At 39.7% G+C, this 23,660-nt stretch overlaps 1 protein-coding gene across 1 annotated transcript in view; it reads right to left on the bottom strand.

Annotated features, from left to right (window-relative positions):
- The window catches only part of BCAS3 (BCAS3 microtubule associated cell migration factor), a 372,406-nt gene that overhangs the window by 325,835 nt on the left and 22,911 nt on the right, over positions 1–23,660 (bottom strand). Inside the window, exon 7 of the mRNA XM_054394123.1 lies at positions 19,541–19,613. Within this exon, the coding sequence (XP_054250098.1) occupies positions 19,541–19,613 (73 nt within the window). The remainder of the gene's footprint in view (positions 1–19,540; positions 19,614–23,660) is intronic.

The following is a 23,660-nucleotide window of genomic DNA, read 5'->3' as shown; positions in this document are numbered from 1 at the left end:
GGAGCACAAATTGCCAGCTGTACAAACATATACTAAGTATTGGTAAAAAGAGGGTGTTGCCCCTTGCCCATATCTGCTTTATTTTACACAGTTTAACACCATCCCTGACACAACACTTGCTTGTCTTTTGGATCTGCTCAAACCGCTCAAGAATTTTTCTGGAGGAACGGAGTTGCCAACTGTTTACCTCAAATACCTCAAGCTAATAAAATGGTGCATACAATAATACACAGCAGAGAAACAATACATGCACAGAAAGACAACTGCCAGAGAAATAATAGGGGGGGGGGAAATTCAGTTTTGATATTCTGCCTGCTGAAATTCTTCCCCAAATACACATTTTTCTAGGCACATATTTAGGCTAATAACTAGAAGGTGCTATTTATTCCTTTTAAGCACTTCAAAGGCTTTTCAAAAACACTTTTAAAGCACTGAAACTCAAGTCTAGTTACTTTCCATTAGAAGCTCATTGTTGCTAGAAAATGCAGCAATCCACAGCAAGGTCTGTGGACAAACTTTTTTTTTTTTTAGGTACCTTTATTACCCAGGAGAAACGATTATTGTGATAAAACAGTACAGAGAGTCTTATTTCAAAACAGAAAGCCCAGAAGTTGATACAGCTAAAATGATATTAGCATCGTTAATATAGATCATTATTAGCAAATAAGCCTGTGTTGAACAGCTCCATTTTGATTTGACTGAATATAGCTAACTACATGACTACAACTCCAGAGTATGTTCCTTCTAACATGTATTGTTCCAACAAAGTTAAGGGTAATAATCCTGTCACTTGAATAATTGATATTCTATCATACCCTTCTTTGGCATGATCACAAATCCTCATCATTGTAGTGACAGGATGAGAGGGAATGGACTTAAACTGGAAGAGGGGAGATTTAGACTGGATATTAGGAAGAAATTCTGTGCAGTGAGGGTGGAGAGACACTGAACAGGTTGCTCAGGGAGGTTGTGGATGTCCCCTCCCTGGAGGTGTTCAAGGCCAGGCTGGATGAGTCCTTAAGCAACCTGGGCTGGTAGGAGGTGTCCATACCCATGGCAGGGGGGTTAGAACTAGAAGATCTCAAACATCTCTTCCAACCCAAACCATTCTATGATTCTATGATCATATTTCAGTGTATCAGTGATGATTATGTAGAGAGGAATGATTAAATGAGGAACGTGAAAACACTTGAGTTTTTGTGGTCTGGTAATCACATTAAGTCTGTCACAACTCAAACTCTTGCAAATTACTCCCAGAGATTATTGACAAATTTTCATTCTGTATCCTGACAGTTAAAAGAGCTGCTTAATGCAGAGATATCAACAAGGTAATGGACACAGATTCAGCAACGACTTCAAAAGGTTGGCATTAATAAATACACAAACACACTCCAGCTCTTCTCTTCTATTTGACCGTTGCAGTGCAGGGATGGAACAAAAATAACAGATGCCTTGTACAGCTGGCACTTGACTACATCTGTGCTTATGCATCACAACACAACTACCACCTCTTCACAGCTTTGCTAGCTATGAGTCACACAGCTTATAAGAGCTGTGTAAAATGTTTGCACACAGAGACAAACACACTGTACAGAACACTCACTTTTTATATGGCCAACAGGAAAAGACTGATGGAACCAGTCTGATGGAGGCCAGAGTTTTCTGTGCCTAGAAAGACCTTACTCTGCCTGCTCACAAGTGTTTACTTTCCTCCCTGCTGCCATGTGAGGAACAACATCCCACTCAAAGAGAGAATGGACTTCAATTAGAGAATAGCCTCATGAGTCCAGAAAGAAAAAGCAACAAAAAGTTTGAGAAGCATAAAACTGAAATGGAGCTTTTGCTGAAAAAGCTGAGCACATGCCTTCAGGTGGCACTCTTCATGTGAGGCATTTTCCAGTTAATTGTGGCATTAAAAACAAACAAACAAACAAACAACAACAACAAACCCTCAAGATGGAAGCTGGTTGGCCAACATCTATTTTACACCATCTTCACAGAATATACAGTTAGATTCTCTTCAGAATCACGGAATCACAGAATCACCTGGTTGGAAAAGACCTTAAGCTCATCAAGCCCAACCATAACCTCACAGCTCCCTGTATACAATTCTTGTCCCTAAGCTCCTCATCCAAACATCTTTTAAACACCTCCAGGGATGGTACTTCCCTGTGCAGCCTGTTCCAATGCCTGAGAACCCTTTCTGTGAAGAAATTTTTCCTCATATCCAACCTGAACCTCCCTTGGTACAACTTGAACCTTTTTCCTCTTGATCTAACATGCACAGAAAAATCTACCACTGTTCAGGAACAGGGCATGACAGGGATTCTAAGCAATACCAGCCCATCAAAGCTTGTCTCACAAAACTGTTCTAGAGATTAGTTAACTTCAGCACCTGTTGATTCAGTTGTTATGCCTTGCTGTCCTTTAGTGAAGACAACATCCCTGCCTGTAGACAATCACCACAGCAATCCCTACCCAGAGCTTCTTTGTGGTAACTCGACTTCAGATGATGGAAGAAGGGAAATAGCTTATTTCCAGCTGCTGTGTATAAATTGATCCTTGTCTAAGGTGCCACTCTGCAGCATGCTGCATGTCCCTCTCGCCTGCTGGAACTGCATTACAACCAGCTCCATCTTTCTCTAATTACACAAAGACTTACATTACATCTGCCTTGTTCTGCAGCCTCACAAAGCAGTTTCTTTCTGTATTTACCTGGGACAAATATTGCACATATTAGCAGCAGGTTTTCTGGAGTAATGATTGCTTGCTTGCTTTGTTATAGATTCCCCATTTAAAAAAGATTTTTTTATTCTGCCATCATTTCTTAACCTTGCTAACGTTCAGGGCAATATAAAGTGTTTTCTATAATGAAAATAAGCATAAAAACCTTCCACTCATAAGCATATTGATCTATCCAATGACACAAAAGTCTTTAACTGGTACACCAGTGTTAATACTTCCAGGTATTACTTGGCAACTTATTCAAACAACATTTAACAAATTCATGTCCAATTTTGATGATATTGGGCTATGAAACCATATCAGCTACTGCACAGTGTAGAGGAGCAGCCCAATACAACCTTTGCTGACCTAAACAAAACAATGTCCGTTACCACCTGAAGCTAGATATAAAAAACCCAGATGTGACCAAAAATACAGAGATGTCTTACTAAATACAGCTAATTTATTTTATGAAAGACTGAAGTGGTATTTGTTACACAGCCAGAGAACACTGCTTCCTAGCAGCTACAAATTGCTGCTTCCATACCTTGGAGATGAAATCTTGGTTTGCTTAAGCACATGAGCAACAACTCCTAGAAAAAGATGACAAATATACAACCTGGAATTACATTGCCTGGGAAAGACTAATAGCATTCAAAGCTAGAGAAGCTTCAAGCCTTCTAGCACACATTGTGCAGATCAGAATTTAACAGCTGTCACTAAACCAGCTTCAGACAGTGGGTCATGGACTGCCAGGCAACAGCAATTTGACTTTTATCATACAGTCAGGTAGTTACCACAGTTTACATAAAAAAAGAAATTATTAATTTAAAATATATATATATATATATGCAATTAATTCTGGCATGATTTGTGTGTTAAAGTTTCGTTTCATGAGAAGTAAAAGCTCTGTTTTAATGTCAGTGTTTCAGAACTAGGTCAGCCGAGTTTATTAGTCTATTCTGAAGCACAATTTCATTTTCAAAAACATAACCTCTCACTGTTCCTAAAAAATAGAATCATTAAAAAAATCCAAAACTCTTTCCATACAGGAATGAGGAAGACCCTGACAGTGACACAAGTTTCTAAATCACAGGGCAGTGGCTGGGATTATGCAGTAAACTGTTCTAACTGTGGCCTCTCTCTGATGCTTCACAGAAGGGCAAGAAAAGCAAAACAAAAGCAGAATGCATGCTACAGAGTTAATTAATTGTATACTGGAAAAATTCCTTCCTGAACCTTTACACTGGAAAGTTGAAGCATGAGATTTGATTATGATCTTTGTAGTAATATTATTAGAATGTTGTGACCACAAAGGCAATTCTGTTCTCCTCAAGGCCTTGAAGAAGGTTTGCTCAGATTAACAGATTTCAGTACTCAAAGAATCATCTTCTCTTTCCAGGCCATGCACACAACATCCCAGAAGCTCAAAGAAATTATTTTTTTACCAAGCAACCTAATCTTGTCTTAAAAAGACTCCAAGCAACAATGAGTTCTCTATTTTTATGGTAAGTTGTTCCAACATTTACATCATTTTATTTTTATGAAATTACTTATTATTGAAGACAGAATTTGTATATGGTCTGCTTTTCTAACTTTGAAGTCTGTTCCCAACACAAACTCACTGCATTATCTTTTGCATCAGTCAGTAACCATCCAAAGCAATCCAGTTGCTAACTAATCTGCAATAAAGTGGAAAAAACCTAAGTTGTAAGATTTGTTTTCAAGCCCTCTGAAGGAAGCAGATCAGAATGAAAACTTAAAAACAGCAACAAAATAATTTCAAGGATTCCATTATTTATTCCTTAAACATCACTGCAGAAAAAGCTTTTAGACTTTTACCATCTAGACTCCTAAAACTCTTTGGCTCTCTGCATCCCAACTCTTCACAATAAAGCTTGAAAACTCAACTCTGTAAGTAATTTTCTTACTTTAGTTGCTGGTACTTGACAGATTCATTCAATAGCAGGAAAAGCAGAGTAAGATTTCTGAGAAAGTGACACTTCCCCAAAATGTGTGTGCAGCAGTGAAACACAAAGCAGCAGAGACATTTTAAGTGTACCACAAATTGCAATAAGCATGGAAGCACTTATTTCTAAATAAGAAAAACCTGTCCCAATCTCAGACACATGTTGCTAAATCTAATCCTTTAAATACAAGAGAGGAAATTATTTGATACAGCACTGAAGTATTTGTGTTAAATACCAAGAGATACAAACCTCACTCTTTTGCCTTCCTCCTGTATTTTGATCAAGTCTATCAGTCTAGTAAAACAAGTTCATCTTATCCTATCTTATGTTATTCACACAGTCATCAACTCAGCAGGAACCATTTGGTTACAGGTAAACTACAAGTCTCAGCCTGAATACCCAAAAGAGATATACCAAAAAGAAACCACACTCCTTGCTTATGTGTGGAAGGCATAAAAGGTGGGACTTGTGTGATGGTGCCAAAATGGCCACTAGACAAAAAGTAGTGCAGCCATCTGTGTGTGCAATACGCAAGTTCTGAACAAAGGAAATAGATAAAAGGAGACCTAACGCACATCAGTTCCTGTACAACAATACTGCAGGTAGGCAGAAGAAAGACACAAAGGACTGGGAGCTGAAGTACCACCCCTTTCAAAGGAACTTCAGTGGAAGTTCATAAAAGAGATCAAAACAACATCTGAAGTGTTGATCCCCACATCTCACCAATGCTAATGCTTAAAAACTCCATTCAGCACTTCCCCTTCTGTTTTTCTGACTTCAAGGTGAGCAGTATTTTGTTTCTGCAATTTTGTAAGCAAGGCATTTCTCCATCGTGCAGAGTCTAACTCTTAAAACAATGGAGCACTGCCTTGGCAAGGACTGGTTTTGGTCTCTGTGCATAAGTCAGGTTGTGGTCTGAGAGAACTTGAGGCTCAGCAGTGCTCTGTTGGTCCTGAAGGTTGTAAACCACTGCCTGTGTCTCATCTGCCTGTCTCTCAGGTGACATAAATCCCTCTCCTCAGGTGGGTGAAAATAAACTTGCTTTTACTGCAAGGTGTGGTACTGTGTGAACCTTTCCTGCTTAGAGATAAATTTGTATTGTCATGATTAGAAGCCCAGGTCTAAATTAATTCTATCAATTATAGAAGACAAATGTGTTAAGCAATCACATTATGTCATATCTACATAAGCCAAAGTTATGTCCATTTTGTCTTGGCAAAAATGGTTTTGCTAAACTTCATTAAAAGCATTTAATGAAGCTAAACTTCATTAAAAGGCAAAGCTTGTAATTAAATAAATTGCATTGCCATATGATTACAAGCTTTGCTATACTGTCCAAATAATACTTAATGGTAAGAGCACATTAAAACAAGCTTATTGTAAAGCAAGTAAGTTCTTTGCCTATTCTTCATGTCTGTCCTCATGCTACTATTTGGAAGTGGCTTTGAAATGCTCTACTTGGTCTTGTGCACATTGTTCCTCTTAAGAGCAATAACTTCTGCTTTTAGAATCTATTAACTTTTGATCAATTTAATTAAAGAGCTGTGGTAAGAATACTCACCCTTAGAAAAACATTTACAACGGTGGACCTTAGGAAGAGATTTAAGAACTTCTAACAAAAAGCTAATTTCATGCCAGAGGATTGCTGTGCTGTTTATTTCTGTACTCCCTGTATCACAGAATCACAGAATGGCAAGGGTTGGAAGGGACCTTTGGAGATCATTGTGTCCAACTCCCCCTGAGCATGGCTTACTAAGGTAATGAATTGGCTTAATATTTGGAATTCAATTATTTGGAGGAGAAAAAAATAAGTTGTTCTCTGTCCACACATCTTTCAGTCTCTGTTCCATTCCAAAAGCTTACAAGCATCAGTTTCTTCTATCAGATCCCCATTTTCTCTTGGCCTCTAAGACAGCTTCTTCCCCACTGTTCTATCCTTATTTATCAGTTCACTAGCTGGTATTTGCTGTTGAGAGTGTTAGATACACAGACTCCCGTGAAGCTGCTCTAATTACCATCCCATGAATCAGCTGTCAAGTGCTGCTTGTAAGTGGCAAGGCCAGCACTCCCCTCCAGGAGATCAAGTGCATCCACTTAGCGTAACAATAGCACATAATGGACATACTACACACATGCACTGCAAATAGCATTTATCACAGTGCCATGAACATATGAGACACTTCACAAAAACACACAGCATGGAAAAGTCCTTATTCAAAAGGTTTGTTATCCAAAAAGCACAGAAGATCATAGCTGATGGGGGGGGGGGGGAAGGGAAGGAAAGGAGCCTGTGCTGCATTAATAATCCAGGAAGATGCTGGAATGTAGTATTTAATATCAACTCATGTCAGACAGGACATCCTAACTTTAGTAGACAACACAGAAGTCTCACGCCAGTTTCCAGCCCATCTTTAAAAATTAAGATATCAGAATTTCAGACACATTTCAATGCTCAGAGAAAAGTATTATGGGACAAAGCTGCAGTTATGTTGAATTGTTTAGTTCCAGATGTTGCTATTTCTTTTTAAAAGGTGTCAAAAAAGCCTTCAGATACAAGTAATATATAGAAAGTTTTCCCTTAAAAACAGTTTAAAATGTTCCAGCTTGTTGACAAGTATGAAATGATCACAAACAAGAATGGAAGAAAAAACAAAAAATCTATTATCAGCAAATTCATCTGGAGATTAATAAGGCTTTCTGTAAGAAAAAAACCTGCATTCTCCTCTTCTACAAGCATAAAACACTGCATCTGTTTCTTTAAAGAGATCAGAACAGATAAAAATTATCACCAATGAAATAAGCTTCCAAAACAAAATAGAAAGCATGTACTAGATTTTAAACTGCTCTGACTTCAACGTAGAACTGCAAGACAGCTACACTTACTTATGCTATTAACAGATAAATATGGGAGGAGAGAGTTAGGGCTGCATGGGGGAAGAATGTGAAAATATAAATTTTCTTGACAGCCCTGGAACAGATGTTTTGAACTGATGGAAGTCACAGATTTTTCAGTTCTGTGTATTTTTGACATCTATTATGTCCACTTTTGTTCAATTAAATCAATAGCTCCTTTGCTTCCTAGCTATAGTTGAGGTGTCAGAAGACTGTGTTGTACATCCACAACTGGAAACTTCAAGACTGTTTTAACTACACACTGGTATTTTAGTTACAGATACTGTAAGAATACAAGCATCAGCTCAAAGAGTAAAACCTAAAACACTATAAGGGGGGATTTTACAGCAGTCCTCCAGTGTCTGAAAGGGGCCTTACAAGAAAGCTGGGAAGGGACTTTTTACAAGGGCTTATAGTGATAGGATGAGGGGGAATGAATTGAAGCTGAGGAGGGGAGATTTAGACTGGAGATTAGGAAAAAATTCTTTACAATGAGGGTGGAGAGACACTGGAACAGGTTGCCCAGCGAGGTTGTGGACGTTCCCTCCCTGGAGGTGTTCAAGGCCAGGTTGGATGGGACCTTGAGCAACCTGTTCTAATGGAAGGTGTCCCTGTCCATGGCAGGGGGTTTGGAACTAGAGGATATTTAAGGTCCCTTCCAACCCAAACCATTCTGTGAATCTATGAATCTATAAAAGGGAAGGGGAATCCTTAAAAATGCTACAATAATTAGCAACTTCCAAATGACCCCAGTTCTGGCAGCAGATGGCTCTTCCCCCATTCTGTGGTACCAACAGCACGTGACACATCTCAACTCTGGTGTTTTCAGCACATACCAACCATCACCCATTCTTGTCATCAGAAAAGACTTTCTAGACTGGGTGGGGTTGTGTTGGCTCTAAAATTCAAAGCACAGAAAGCTAAACAAAGCCATACAAGAGTGTCCCCCCCTCCCCAGCCCACCTTTCTGTAGTGCAGCATGTTGTATCACATCGCTTTGCTCTGTGGCACGTCTGTCGCTGAAGTGTAAAATATAGCACAAGCTGGCTTTTCAGCTGTGGCATGCTCTTGCAGAGAGACTCGAGTGTGACACACTTTCCACTTGACTGAGACATACCACATGTTACAAAACATAGCTGTCCCATCATATTTCCAGTTAGTTAATACAGGACGATTAGTGGCGACTCAAGAGATTTGTTTCTCTACGAGGCTTACTTGACCATAGCTATCACTGAGGAAAAGTACAGCTGGAGCTCCACTTTTCAGATCAGAAGCATTTTATTATGTTTTTTTCTGGTATGTATTCTGGACTAAATTTTGTTCTTGTGTGTAAGCAAACAGTCCTTTGACACAAGTTAGAGATCTGCACTGGCTGTTCTTGACCAGTCTACGAATATGTGCTCAGCTGGAAAAGCGTCTGTAAATCCTGGAGTAAAGATTAACTTCTGAGTAGAATACAAGTTCATTCCTCTTCTACCTCTATCCATAGCATTTCAGCTGATAAAGCTTACAATCTGGTAGATGTGTTTCCTTGAAAAATACAGAATGAAAGAAATTAAGGAGTCGTCTTGTTGTCAAATGAAGCGGAATTGACAGACGCAAATGCATATAATTTCTATTAGAATGAATGCTACATTGGTCTTCATGATCATACAAGATGGACCAAAATAATAAAAGTAGATTTTTTTTTTCTGTAGCCACATTTGGCAGCTTAACAGAAAAATATCTGATTTCTGGGAGTACCACACTGAGAGCAAAGTGATGCTGAAATATCTCACCACTAGCCAAATTTTACCCAGCACACATAGAACCCAAACAGCATTTTGTGGAGCCACTTACAGCCACTGCTAGCCCTAGGTTTTACAAACTGCCAACATGTAGCAAACTCCAAATCAGTATCAAAGGTTTTTTAATTAATTCTGAAGCACTTTTTAGTTGCTTTCTCATCAGTGCCATATCAGAAGACAGCATAATTAGTAGAGATGTCAGCTGATTATTAAAACACATGCACACGAATTGTATATATTTGAGGCATTATTTGCTGTGTTTAACAAAGAATTCTATCAAAAGCTAAAGAGAGAGAGTCAAAAGAACTCATTCTTCTGAAGTGCACTACAAAGCTTCTTCCAAAATACAGAGAGGTCTTTGCTCAGCTGTTTTGAGTGTCATGTTTCTCTGCAGTCTGGTCCCAGGAAGTCCCAGCTTGGGTGTGACTGAACATTCAATAACCAATACTCAAAAGCTGTCTTTCCTTACAACTGTTAACGTGGTCAAAGTATTACAAAGGATCAAATATTTCATCCTGTTGTTTCTTGCCACAAATTTCTTTAGATTTCAGGTTTTATTCTTTCTCTTCTCTGCTTTACCTTGTGATTCATGGCTCTGACAGGCCTACTGGCATCTTCTCATCTCACATGTAATCACCACCACCAAAGGCCAAATGAAGTAAGCAGCTCCACGCCCGCCTGTCCCACCGTTCCAACCCCCATGCAAAAGCACTTTTTTGGATTCAACATTAAACACCAAGCCTTGTACCAACCTGTTCTATCTAAAATAGCTTTGCCGTCGGTGTCATTAACAACATAAGGAGAAACTCAGGGGATTGCGCAGCACTTCATCACCTCTCTATTAAACAGCCTCTGCCTCAAACTGCGTGACAGCCATCATTAGGAGACATCTTTCAGTTGCTTACAAATCTACTAAACCTTAATTGTTTATATGCTAGAATATGGCTCAAATTACAATTTTTGAGGAGCCTGAAAACAATCCCATTTCAAAGAAAGCATTAGAGGGTTTTAGAGTGCATATGCCTGAAGTCAGGCAGAGAGAAGCTTAGATCTTACAGTCCAAGCACTTGCAAAGTGCTGTGAACAACAAAGCCTCAGTGACGTGCTGCTCACATCAGGTAGGCCAAAATTCTCCTAAGTGCCCGTTAATTATATGTTCTTACATCTTACTTCATTTACTTCATGACTTGCCATGGCAGCCCATGTTCTACTGACGTGCAGGATGTTCACTGTAACTGAATTCAACGCAAGCTGGTTTGAACTTCACAGACTCACAGAAACATTCAGGTTGGAGAAGACCCTGACCAAAATCACCAAGACCAAGCGATATCCCTACTCTGCAAGGGTCACCCCTAAACCACATCCCCAAGCACCACATCCAAACGACCCTTAAACACATCCAGGGTTGCTGACTTCACCACATCGTCGGGCAGCACATTCCAGTGCCTGAAGCTTCTGAAATAGCAGCTGAAAATAGACACTCTTACCAAGGAGCACCATGAGCAACCAAATCAAGGCCTTAGGGGTCAGCTCCTATATGAATTGCTTAATGTGAGGAAAAAGTGTTAGCTCATCACAGAATCTCAGAGTGTTAGGGGCTGGAAGGGACCTTGAAAGATCATCCAGTCTAACCCCCCAGCCAGAAAATCACCTACAGTAGGTCAGACAGGAATGCATCCAGGTGGGTTTGAATCTCTCCAGAGAGAGAGAGACTCCACAGCCTCTCTGGCAGCCTGCTCCAGGGCTCTGACACACAGGGAAGAAGTTTCGCAGCCTTATGTTTACGTAGCCTTTCTCTCAGTGAAGCCACTGCTACAGCCACCTCCTGCACTGGATCACTCTTCTTACAATTTGGAGGGATTTCATAGTTAAATGTGGCTGATATTTCCAGGAGGAAGTAGAATGGCTAAGACACACAGAAATACTGCACTCACACCATGGAAAGAGTCACCTACACAGCACATACTGAAATGGGACATGTGGTCCTTCCAATCGTGCAGGCAAAAGGGATTAGAACTTTTAATGTTATGCTGTTAAAGCCTCATCTGTAAAATAAGATAATTATACTGTACAAACACTCCATTAACAACTTCAACCATAATTCATTTTAAAAACAAGTTGGTGAGCAATCATCCAAAAATGGGGTAAAGGGTGTCCTCAGGTGATATTCTCAATATATTCCCTGGGCAGAATTTAAAGAAATAAAGGATTAAACAAGATATTTGTTATGTTGTTTTTTTTTTTTTTTAAGAACATGCATTACAGCTTTTTCACAAAAAGCCTTTTAAATCTGTGTTTTAAATTACTGAAGAAAAGATTTCCTCCATTACAGATCTGAAATTATTTGTAAATCTAACATTTTAAAGCTACCAAAAATATATTCATTCTGCTTCAAAACCAGATCAGAACTAAAGAATAATTCTATCAGATTTTTTTTAAATGGATTCCACTTATTGTGTTCTTACTGTCTTTTTTCCATACTTCAGAGATTTAAAAGCATCTAATCCATACATAAATGCTTGAGCTCAGCAAACTCCCCTGACCTTTCCTCTCTACATTTAATATTACTGAAGGAAAGAAAGAAAAAGGACAAGGAGGACTCCAGAGAGATGACTGCAAGAGAGAAAATGGCATTTAGTAACACATGGGAAGTTCAAATACCGTCGAGTTGTAACGAATTGCTCAAGTGGCAGCAATTGTGTGACAATACAGATACAAGGGCTGCACGTTATTGCAGTTTGCAATTAGCTGCTCAAACTATGAGCATGAGGTGACAGCTGCTATTTAGGACAAAAAAACCCCATTAAATAGCATCAATATCCAATGGTGTTAGTATCCTCAGAGAAAGAGAACAACTTAAATCATCCTGAAATTTCTATTTTGCAACCTACTCAAAATCCATCTTACAGCACATAACAGAGAAATAACCCTAAAACATACAAGAAAGAAAATATAATCCTCAACTGTTCTCTGTCACACTGATTTATAACAGTTATTTCGAAGACAGACAAAAACACACAGATGCAAACAATTACCCTATTTTTGTAGGCAACAAGTGAGGTGGGTGGCAACTGAGAAATTTTGAAAAATCCTGTCACAATATTCCCTTTTTTTTTTTTTTCCTTAAGTAACCCTCATCACACAACAAACGCTCGCCACATCAGAGACTTTCCAGGGCCTGAAGGGCCACTTTGATTCCAGACCGCTGCAGGCATTAGCGGGGACGTAATTAGGGTAAAAAGTTCAACCACAGTTCCATGTCTAGAGTGCTGCCAGAAATAAATTTCCTCTCATTCACTGGTTTCTACTGTACCCTCCCTGAGAAACATATTGAAAACACATTTATCTTTGTAGAGTTTGTTCCTCTTCTAATTAACTTTATAGCGTTTACAGTATTTAATAATTTAAAGTGGAATTTAAAGTGGCCCTGGAACCAGCGGCTTTGCCTGTAATGGTGTTGTGCATTATCTTTTCCCTGTAGTGCTTCTTTTGACAAGTTAGTCCAGGAAGGTATGTGCTCCAGCTGGTTTTATCTGCCTGTGCATTTAGCAAAGGGCTACTTCCTTCCCTCCATCTCCTCCTCGTATCATTACACACACGGGGGGTTGGAACAGCAGTAAAATGAAACTATTGCTCAGCTCGGAATCTGCTCTCCCAAACCTCCACGCTATCCCAAGGATCGCTTAGAAAAGGGTTTATCTTTTTACAGCTTCATAAATCAAAGCTTTAGAAGGTCAAAACTAGCCATAGTTCTCACCAACTGGTCAAAGTTTGACCCCAAACACTCATTTTCTTCCTTCCAGTTTTGATCCAAGATTAACAGTTTATTATAGTTCAAAGGTGATTTCTTACTACAGTTCACTCAGACAAACATTTGGTGCATCAGAAAGACACCAGATCTTTCCTACCCTTGGTACTTACAAATAGCAACACTACCTTATTCCATTTAAAGCTGTATCTCCCAGGGTTTGGATCTGTGAGAAAATTCACAGAACTACCAGTAAACATTACCTCAATCCTGCAAAAACAGTTGAAGTACATTAATGTAATTATAGAAACAAGCTAAACACACACACACACACACAAATCTGGGATCTGAAGAGCTCTTTTTCAGCTGAAGAATGCTGCTATCTTTAGCACATAACAATCAAATCCAACAGCACTAAAAGGAATTTAAACTACTTTATGCAGGGGTTGTGTCTCTCAGGATCTTAAAAGCTACCACCACACAACCTGTTAAGACTAAACTGATTTTTCCTACCATAACCAGAGAGGATAATGTTTTTCATCTGCTAGAACGGAAGGAAATCTTTGCAGGGCAGTTGATAGGCCAGCACACACTCTGCACTTAATGATGTTTTACAGTTTTTCAATAGCACAAGAGCCTCTGGGATTCGGTCCCTCAACGGTAACAGAAATGTGACAGCTTCACCCAACTTTAAAGCCTCTACTCTATTTTTTAGAATAAAATCAATTAAATTAAGTCTGCTCTCTAGAAATTTTAATTTGCACATCCTTAAGAGGCTTCCAAAAAATCAGACTGGGGAGAAAAAACAACCAAATTTTGCATAGTTTTCAGTAAAAGACCACAATTATTTAATGAACTTCATGAAATCTATTTCATGGTGTCCAATACAATAAAAAAAAAAAATCATAACCATCTGTCCAACGGTTTTTATGTGTGATCTGAAAAAACACATGCTGTGTTTTACCTTGAGTGGATACACCCTTTACACACTCACTGCGTGATTCAGTCTCTGGCACCGCCGTGTGAGTCCACGGCACAACCACTGCATCTGCAATGGCATTCCAGCAAAAATATTCTGGGGAAAGTTCCTCCGAGCAGTGTGAGAACTGTGAACAAGAACTTCATTCATCATGGCTAATTTCCTTCTCTTGGGTGATCCTTCCAGAAAGCTTTGCTATTTGTCTCTGACAAATCGTTTCACAGCTAGCTAATTTTAAACATTAAAAGCCACAGACACTTCGAACTGGACACTGGATTTCAGCATTAACCAGTTCTTTGTCAGATAAGGAACAAGCTCATGTGATTGTAAAACTATTAATGTGATAAAACATTAACACTTGGTTTCTATTCTTACTCATGGAAAGCTGCTTTCTACCTAAACCTTAACACTCCCACACAAACACCTTCCTGAGCTAAACCTGTGTTAGGGTCAATAGGTTTTAATCTGGAATGGCCACATTAATATAGCTTGCTTCCTGAAAATCTGCTGCAAATTGATTTGCCTTGGAAACTGATCAGCAATGGAAAAAAAATGCTGGCTAGCCAAAGTTATACATTTTGTTTGCTCCAGCTACTCCTCCTTCTTTAACTTGCCCTTATTTCCTTTCTTCTCCCATGATTACAAAAGATTACCTCTTGCTTCTCATGCCCTTAAGCGACCTCCATCCAATTCTTCAAGCCACCCATGATTGTCCAGCACTTGACATCATTAAATTAATATGTCTTTCTAAAATTATATGCTAGAAGCCTAGCACACACCACGGGCTGGCTGCAGAGGTTGCTGATTGTGGTCCTTCATTCTCCATAACGCAGAAGGCTGGAAAGTCCACTGGCCTCAAACTCTTACTTTTTAATCTTCTATAACTTCCAATTAGCTGCAATCATACTGATTATCATATATCATCTGCATCTGACTGTTTGGACAAAGGACAAGTGCACCGAAGTGTCAAATACTTCCTGCAAGGATGGCTTAAAGATCTAGGTTGCATTTCAATGACAACCTCAACATTTTTCCCCCCACCTATCTCCTACTGAATGATTCATTAAGATGGAATATTGCTATCCAGAAACATACTCGTTGGGACAAATCACCTAAAGGAGTTCTACTTCCTTTATTTCACTCTGTTAAAACAGGGATGGGGAAATGACCAAAGCATTACAGCAAGTGAGACTACACTTCATGGCAAAGCAGCTTCAGCAGCAAAGCAAAACAAAGAAATTCCTTCCTCTATGCTCATTCTCATCTTCCTGCTGCAACTGATTCAGTTGCACCTCACAATTTTTCTTGCAACTGCTTGCAGACCTGATGACTGAAATAATTCTCATCCTTAATAAAAAATAAATGCAGCTACATAGACTGTTGGTTTTTCTCCCTCCTGGCATGACAATTTCGATTTTGTTAGGTTTCTTGTTACCTACATCACTTACTGAAGGGCACATTTGCAAACCACTCTCCAAACCATTATTTCATCCTTAATAATCTAAAATAAAACAAAATTACACTGGTCAACTTTCACATAAACCTCTCCATTAGTTAGAGCAAAGCATTTACTTAGTGATACCAGTGCCTTTACACCCGAGCAGAACAAAAAGCTGCTTTGGACCTCTCTGGTGTAGTTGAAGATGTTTTATGGATCCAGTATGTTGCAAACTATGGCTTCAACAACCCAAACCAGGAATATATTTCCATGTAACATCATTGGTCTTATCTAATTACCTTTAAACTGCATAGCTCCAAACAGCACATACTGACTAGTTGTGTCATGCAGTTTTGCAGCCACCACTACTATTTTTTTGAGGAAGGAAAAAAACCCACAATTTTTCTGTTCATTTTACAGACTACTAATCTGATGTTTCACCACCCAGAAAATTCATTAATATGTACCAAAAAAAAAAAAACCAAGTCCAGCAATTTGTTTTGTGTGGGTATAAAGCTTTGTTTATCTTAGCCCTGAGAACAAAGTAAACACGCCTCTCCAAAACTCCACACAAACAAAATTTATGCAGATGTTCTTTCCTTTTTGGTTTTCCTTTAATTTGCAAATCTTGTAATCTAAGACTGAAGTTGGCTGAACCAACATCTAAACCAGCAGGGCAGCATCAGCCAAAGAACACAATCTGTTTCCCATTTATGTGTCAAGACTGCATCCTTTTTGGGGGCTGTGAAAACTATTGTTTTGAGAAGATTATATAGTGAATCATAGAACAGTTTGGGTTGGAAAGGGACCTTTAAAGATCATCTAGACCAACCCCCATGCTAGACATTTCAGTCATTTTACTAGATGGAAAGTTTGACTTTTAAAGTATAAAAACATGTGTACCAAGAGCCTGTCAGAAACTTAGATGCAGGGCAAAAGCTTAGAAAATACAAATTTCCTCTTCCCTGGTAAAACACCCACTGGGGAGAACGTAAGGATTTAGATTCAGGGCAAATCTCTCTCTTCAGATGTTTTACATAAAACAGGTTCCAGAAATTAATTTCAAAGTTAGGAATTTTAGATACACTAACATAATTTTTTTTGAAGCATATTCTCTCACCCAGGACTGTCACAAAGAATTTAAGACTTCAAATTAGGACATATTAGGCAGCATGTAAAATATCAGGGGATCTGCTGGGTAAACTGCAAATTAACAAAGAGATATCTTCCACTGTGTAAAGGACAAGCCCAGGAATGAAACATAAATCTGAACACTGATTTTAGACAAACATTATTTTCTATCAAGTAATTTTATATCTAGCTTTGTTTCACAATGAAGGAAATAAGTCCCAGTGTATTACCATAGACAAAATGAACTCCTCTCCATTACAGTAGGTACATAGGAGAGATCGTGAAAAACACTGAGGTTATTTAATATGTCAATATTTTAAAGTTATTAATTCATGACTAATTGAAAATTCTTTGGATTCCAGGTTAAAAAATGTTCTACATTTAAAAGAATACATTTTTAAAATCATTATTTCCCTCACTACTTTGTATAAATGTGTAAGAGAGGGCTTGTAGTGATAGGATAAGGAAGAATGGCTTTAAACTGGAAGAGGGAAGATTGAGACTGGAGATTAGGAAGAAATTCTTTACAGTGGAACAGGTTGCCTGGGGAGGACATGGATGCTCCCTCCTTGGAGGTGTTCAAGGCCAGGCTGGCTGAGGCCTTGAGCAACCTGTTTGAGTGGAAGGTGTTCCTGTCCACGGCAGGGGAGTTGGAACTGGATGATCTTGAATGTCCCTTCCAACCCAAACCATTCCATGAATCTGTAATTTAGTTTACAGCTAAAGGAAAAGAAAAGAATTTCCTGATGGCAACCACTCATGCAGACTAGTGGTGAGAACCAGGAAATCCCAGCTCCTAACTTGACCATGACAGTACCTCACCGAGACAGTCCTAAAAGACAAAACAACTCTCAACTACCGAGTCGCCGTTTCAGAGCGGTCGAGGCGAAGATCTCGGAAAGCAGCAACGGCTAAGTGCTGTGGGAAAGGATGAAAAGCCTTGGTAAATGATCCTGACAGATTTTTTGTGGTAGCCTGGGTAATACCTGAATGGGAGAAAACTGCTGGAGGTCACAGGAGCATTTCAGGAGGTGACACATTTCTCCTGTAAAAGTGGCAATACAGTGAGGATGGGGATAAGGGCAGAGGGGCTGTGCTGGTGGAACTGTTTTCTTTGGACACTACATCTCCCAGAGATAAGGACACTGCCCCTCTTGTCATAGCCATGTCCAATCTCATTCATTTTTTATTCAAGACAGGCAATGCACTTTAATGTACCACCATAACTGATTGTGTGTTGGAAGACTTGGATTTCACTTCCGGATCTGCTCTGGCCTAGCTCTGCTCTGCCTTTGAGGAAACCATTCAGTCTTGCAGACACTTTGTTTACCTTTCTGTTCAGTGGGGAGTATTTTAGTGTCAGTGCCACATCACTTCACTGATTATTTCACCTGCCGTTCAGCAGACAGAACAGGCCTCCTATTCCCTGCACATTTTCAGGAGTGTGCTGACAGCTGCAGTATTTCATGCCATAGCCAGCATAATCTCCAAAGTAGGTGAGGAGATGACTGTAGTGAAAATCAAGTGCTTTGGAATAAATGCTCTAGAATAAATGTAATCTTTACTTCAGATACAGGATTAAAGAAGCTGATTTATTTGTCCACAACTATCAAGATACACAGGAAACAACATTAAGCACAAAACCACCCATTCATTTTGAAGGTGTATGAGATTTTTCTTCATAAAAAAGCAGAAACTACCAATAATCTGTGGAAATATTTGCCATGAACTGAAGGATACAGTAACACAGTGAAAATAGCAACCCTTAGAGTTTGTTCCTTTCTCAGATAGCGGCTTCTAAAGAAAAGGTATGATGGATTTTCTAGCCAAGGTATTCTTTACATATACATTGCATTGAGACAGGAAGTCCTTCAAAAGCATTATTGGCATCACCAGTCACATGCAGTCTTATTTAGAAGAAATTATTCAGGAGATTACACACACTTATGGGAGGGAGAAAAAGAAAAGGCACTGTGGACAGTTCAAGTTGTAAACATCAACAGAAAGCCACTTCACTTCTCTACCCTACATGGCTTTTGTTTTCAAACAGGTAACATTAATATTCTGGTTTAACAAAGTATTAAAATACACAGAGAATTTTACAGAGACTTGGTAGACTTCCTCCACACCCAGAGTGATTAAAGTCTTAACTGAAAAGGGTGTGGTACAGAATTAGTCCTACTACTGTAAGAAGATTTACTTCAACTCTTTAGCCTTTGAGTCACTGTGTAGAGGATTACCCTTGAAAAGCAATTATTTTCCTGCAGGTATAGATAGAAATCCTTTGCATCATCTGAGTCAACACAGCAAGCAGACACAAAATATCTTAAGGCCCTCTTTTATAAAAGGAGTGATAGAACAATACTGTCCAGAGAGCACAGGAGAAGACTGTTAACTCAAAGAACTAGAGTCAACATTTGTTTTGCTAAGAACAAGTGGCTGTAACAATGAAATTCTTTGGTGTTTTTAATTCATTTGGTATATGACTGCTGCTGGAAAGCCTCTTTTCATTCCTTTTTAAGACACAAATATGGCTTTAGACACTTCTCAGTAATAATTCTGACCAGGATTACTATCAGAAAAGGGCTAATCATAACACTGTGATTACACTGAGAACAAAATAAACTCCAAGTAACTCTTCATTTATTGTAGATCAAGAGTCTCTATTTTCTGTTTCTTCTAAAAAGCTTAAGCTACACGCAAATGTGTGCTGACAGACTGAAAAAAATAGCCTTTAGAAGTACTGCATAGTGTTATCTTATTGGCAAAAAAAGAAAAAAAGGAATAAAGCTTTAAAGATGTATCTATTGAGGTTTATTTAGATGATTTTCCAATCTCTCTATAAAACTTTATTCATCGGAATAGTCTTACCCAGAAGATCCAATGCTTTTGCATACACCAAGAAGAGGCCTCTTCTCAGCAAAGTTATCACATTTCTGGGCATCTAATAAGAGGGAAAACAAAAACAAAAAAGCAAATCATGATGGACTGTTGGTGTTACCTTTCAAAGGGCAGTGAGCCTGCTGGGGATGCTCAAGCTATTGGAAGGAAGTTGAATATAGAATACAAAATTCACAGCCTGTACAAGATTAAGGATAGAAATACAAGAGCAGCCAGGGCTATGAACACACTGGAAAGGCTTCTGAAAGAGACAGCAGGAACAGAACAAGTAGCAAAGTCTGGACAGGATTTTGGAGCTCTTTCAATCAGAGAATCACAGAACACTAGGGGTTGGAAGGGACCTCTAGAGATCATCAAGTCCAATCCCCCTGCCAAAGCAGGATCACCCAGGGCAGGCCGCACAGGAACACAGCCAGGCAGATTTGGAAAGTATCCAGAGAAGGAGACTCCACAACTGCTCTCCTTCTCTGGAGACATTCAAAACCTACCTGGATGCATTCCTGTGTGGCCTGCCCTGGGTGATCCTGCTTTGGCAGGGGGGTTGGACTGGATGATCTTTGGAGGTCCCTTCCATCCCCTAGTGTTCTGTGATTGTGTGGCAGGTATGTATGTGTGGGAATAATGGAATTTTATTTTTTTCCCCTCCATTATACACCAAACCCTTTGATCTCTAAAGAATATTAGTGAAATCGTCTGTTCAAATTTTAATTCTCAAATACTGGTGTACTGCACTAAATCAATTATTCAGAAAGGCACAACAATTAACAATATACATTTTCACATAGCAGACTTGTTAATTATTAATACCTCAGGTACATGCAATTAATTTGTAACAAAACCTGCTCAGCACCCTCATCTGCAGAAGGATAACTCTTCCCTCCTACACATTTGGGTATTTAGAATGTCAAATGGGTCACATCAATAACTTCACCATCAACAATAGCTTTACAAGTAACCTAAAAGAGCCAAATGTATTTTCTTTCTATTGCTATTATTCCAAGGGCTTTTATGAGTCATAGCTGTACTGTTTGTACTGACCTGTAAATTGATAAATGAAACATATATTCTTCTTAAGAATCGGGCAACTAATTTGTTTTCTTCAATACAATAACAGATGAACTCCATTTGTTCCTGCTCACTTAGCTACTCTCTCAGCATTAAGGGTGAAATGCTGACTACCAGGAGTTCTGACATTGATTTAAGTGGAGCCAGGATTTTACTTTAAGTATTTAAATATACTTCTTTTTTCTTTTTTATGTATTAGAGACAGGAATTTATGTATTACTTTATGGTCGTCTTCTATGTTCAGTGACAAGGAGGGAAGAGCAAGTGGATAAAGGGTGGTGGAGAGTACAGAGAAACAACTAGACAAAACAAAACAAAAAAAATCAGTTTTTAATACTCACAGCACAGCTTTGCTAAGTTTGTACAACAGAATCAAAGCTTCGTAAAAACTTCATAGAATGGTTTAGGCTGGAAGGGACCTCAGAGATCTTACTCCAACCTCCCCACCATGGGCAGGGACACCTCTCAACTAGACTCAGCTGCTCAAGGTCTCATCCAGCCTGGCCTTGAACACCCCCAGGGAGGAGGCAGCCACAGCCTCCCTGGGCAGCCTACTCCAGAGTTTCACCACCCTCATACTAAAGAACATCTTCATAGACTCCAGTCTAACCCTGCTTTCTCACAGCTTCAAACCATTCCCCCCTGTCCTGTCTCTAGACACCCTCAGGAAAAGTCTCTCTGCAGCCTTCCTGGAGGATCCCTTCAGCTGTTGGAAGGCAGCTCTAAGGTCCCCCCTGGAGTCTTCTCTTCTCCAGGCTGAACACCCCCAGCTCCCTCAGCCTGTCCTCATGGGAGAGGTGTTCCAGCCCTTGGATCATCCCTGTGGCCTTCTGGACTCTCTCCATCAGCTCTGTGTCCTTCTCATGCTGGGGACACCAGAACTGGACGCACCAGCACTGGGGGCTCAGCAGAGCAGAGTCCAGGGGCAGAATCTCCTCTCCTGCCCTGATGGCCACAGTCCTCTGGCTGCCGCCCATTACTCAGCTGCCTGCTGGACTGCATGAGGGCACTGCCAGCTCAAGGAGAGCTTCTCATCAACCAACACCCCCAAGTCTCTTTCTTCAGAGCTACTCTCAACCCATCTGCACCCAGCCTGGATTTGTGCCTGGGACTGGCCCAACCCAGATGCAGGCCCTTGCACTGGGACTTGTTGAACTTGTTGGCACTGGCCCACTTCTCAAGCCTGTCAAGATCCTTCTGGATGATATCCTCTCCCTCAAGTGAATCCAGCACACCACACAGCTTGGTGTCATCAGCTTTGTAAGACTTTGCAGAACAGGATCACAGCTTTGTAAGAATTTGCACAACAGAACCACAGCTTTGCAAAATTTGCACAATAGGATCACAGAAGCACAGAATTGTTTTGGTTGGAATAGGTGCTGGAACTTCTGATTTCAGTCTATAATTATTGAGACTCTCATTTAAAAAAAAAAAAATTAAACCTCCTCAAATCCATTTTCTACTTCAAACAGATTTTCAGACTGTAAATATTAATACTGTAAGAAAGGATCATTATTTTAGACCAGGATCATTATTTTGAGGACTCTGCAGGGCACTAAATCAGGTTAATAGCTGTCCCATTCATGAGATTGCAACAAGCGACATGTGTTGTTCTCTGCAGTGCTTAATGGAGTCAGCAACCCTTTCCAGTCCCACACTGGGATTTAATCCTCCAAGTTATGGTGGATTAATTTTGATTTGTAAAATTGTGTTTATTTGCATGTGTGATATGCTGACGTGGTGCACACCTGCTCCACACACACACACACACAGAGTGTTTAACAAAATGCAGCAGGATGACTGAAATGAAAAACAGCCAGCTAAATCCCCTCAGAATACAAAAAAAAGTATTGCAATCCTGTGGCAAAGTCTTCTTCTTAAACTCCTTTTATTCTAAATCCTTTTAATTCTGTCATATAACACTACAGCTTTTAGAAAAAGCTGGAAATCCTGACAAATCACACAATTAAAGTAATGAAAACTGTCCTTCCTGCCAACAAGGCACCACCTTAGCTACAGCTCCATTTAGCTAAATGAGAGATGTATTTGAAAAATAAATCTAACTTCAGGTAGTGGACTTAAAACTGGGGGGTGGGGGAAATAATTTTTTTTAAAAAGCCATGGCTAAACAAAATTTCCTACAAATCAACATTTAGAACTTTATGGAGTCAAAAGGTTATCCACACATAAGCTCAAAGCAGCTTATAGGCTGTACAGCTGATGAAACTGTGAACAGATCTCTCTTGGGCCTCTCAAGAATGCCAATCATAATAGTAACAACACACCTTAATGAAGAACACAAAGGAAAGCTCAGGAATTCAAAAGCCACTCAAACCTATGAAAAGTTGCCTTGTTTCCCCTGGGTAGGAAATGCTTTGGATCCATGTTGAGTCCTGACCTATTTAGCAGTAGCACATATGCACCATGGAGTGTATTTTGCTGGTATGCAATCCACTCATCACATCTCATCATGGCCATTTAATAATGCAGTGCAGCTCCTGGTCAGCTAAACCCCTCTAGCTGCTGACTTGAGAATTGTGTTGCATTTCTGGTCCTGCCCCATGTCAGTGTAGCAGCCAACCAGTATCTGGAGCTGCAGGAGGCCACGTTGCTGGTGGTCACCCTGTATGGTTTTTACCCCCTATTTTGCTGCTGTTTTTCAGGAATAAAAATTAAAAAAATATCTTTTGTAACATTTGTCAGTCTCTACCATTTTGTGTCTGCTTTCTTGCAGATGATACCAAGCTGTGTGATCTGGTTGACATGCTGGAGGGAAGAGACGGTATCCAGAGGGACTTGGACAGGCTTGAGAGGTGGGACCAAGTAAACTCCATGAAGTTCAACAAGGCCAAGTGCAACCAAGTCTGATTGGGAGGCATCCCTGCTGATGGCAGGGAGGTTGGAGTAAGTGACCTTCCAACCTAAACCCTTCTATGATTCTCTGATTCTCTGTTATAGCTTCTCTAGCCTTCTACATAAAGAAAAAAAAAATAACCAAAAAATGACCTTGAAACATCTGCTAGAA

This window comes from Indicator indicator, chromosome 30 (assembly GCF_027791375.1).
Source record: "Indicator indicator isolate 239-I01 chromosome 30, UM_Iind_1.1, whole genome shotgun sequence".
NCBI classification, from domain to species: Eukaryota; Metazoa; Chordata; class Aves; order Piciformes; family Indicatoridae; genus Indicator; species Indicator indicator.
This window is presented reverse-complemented; position numbering and strand designations above follow the sequence as displayed.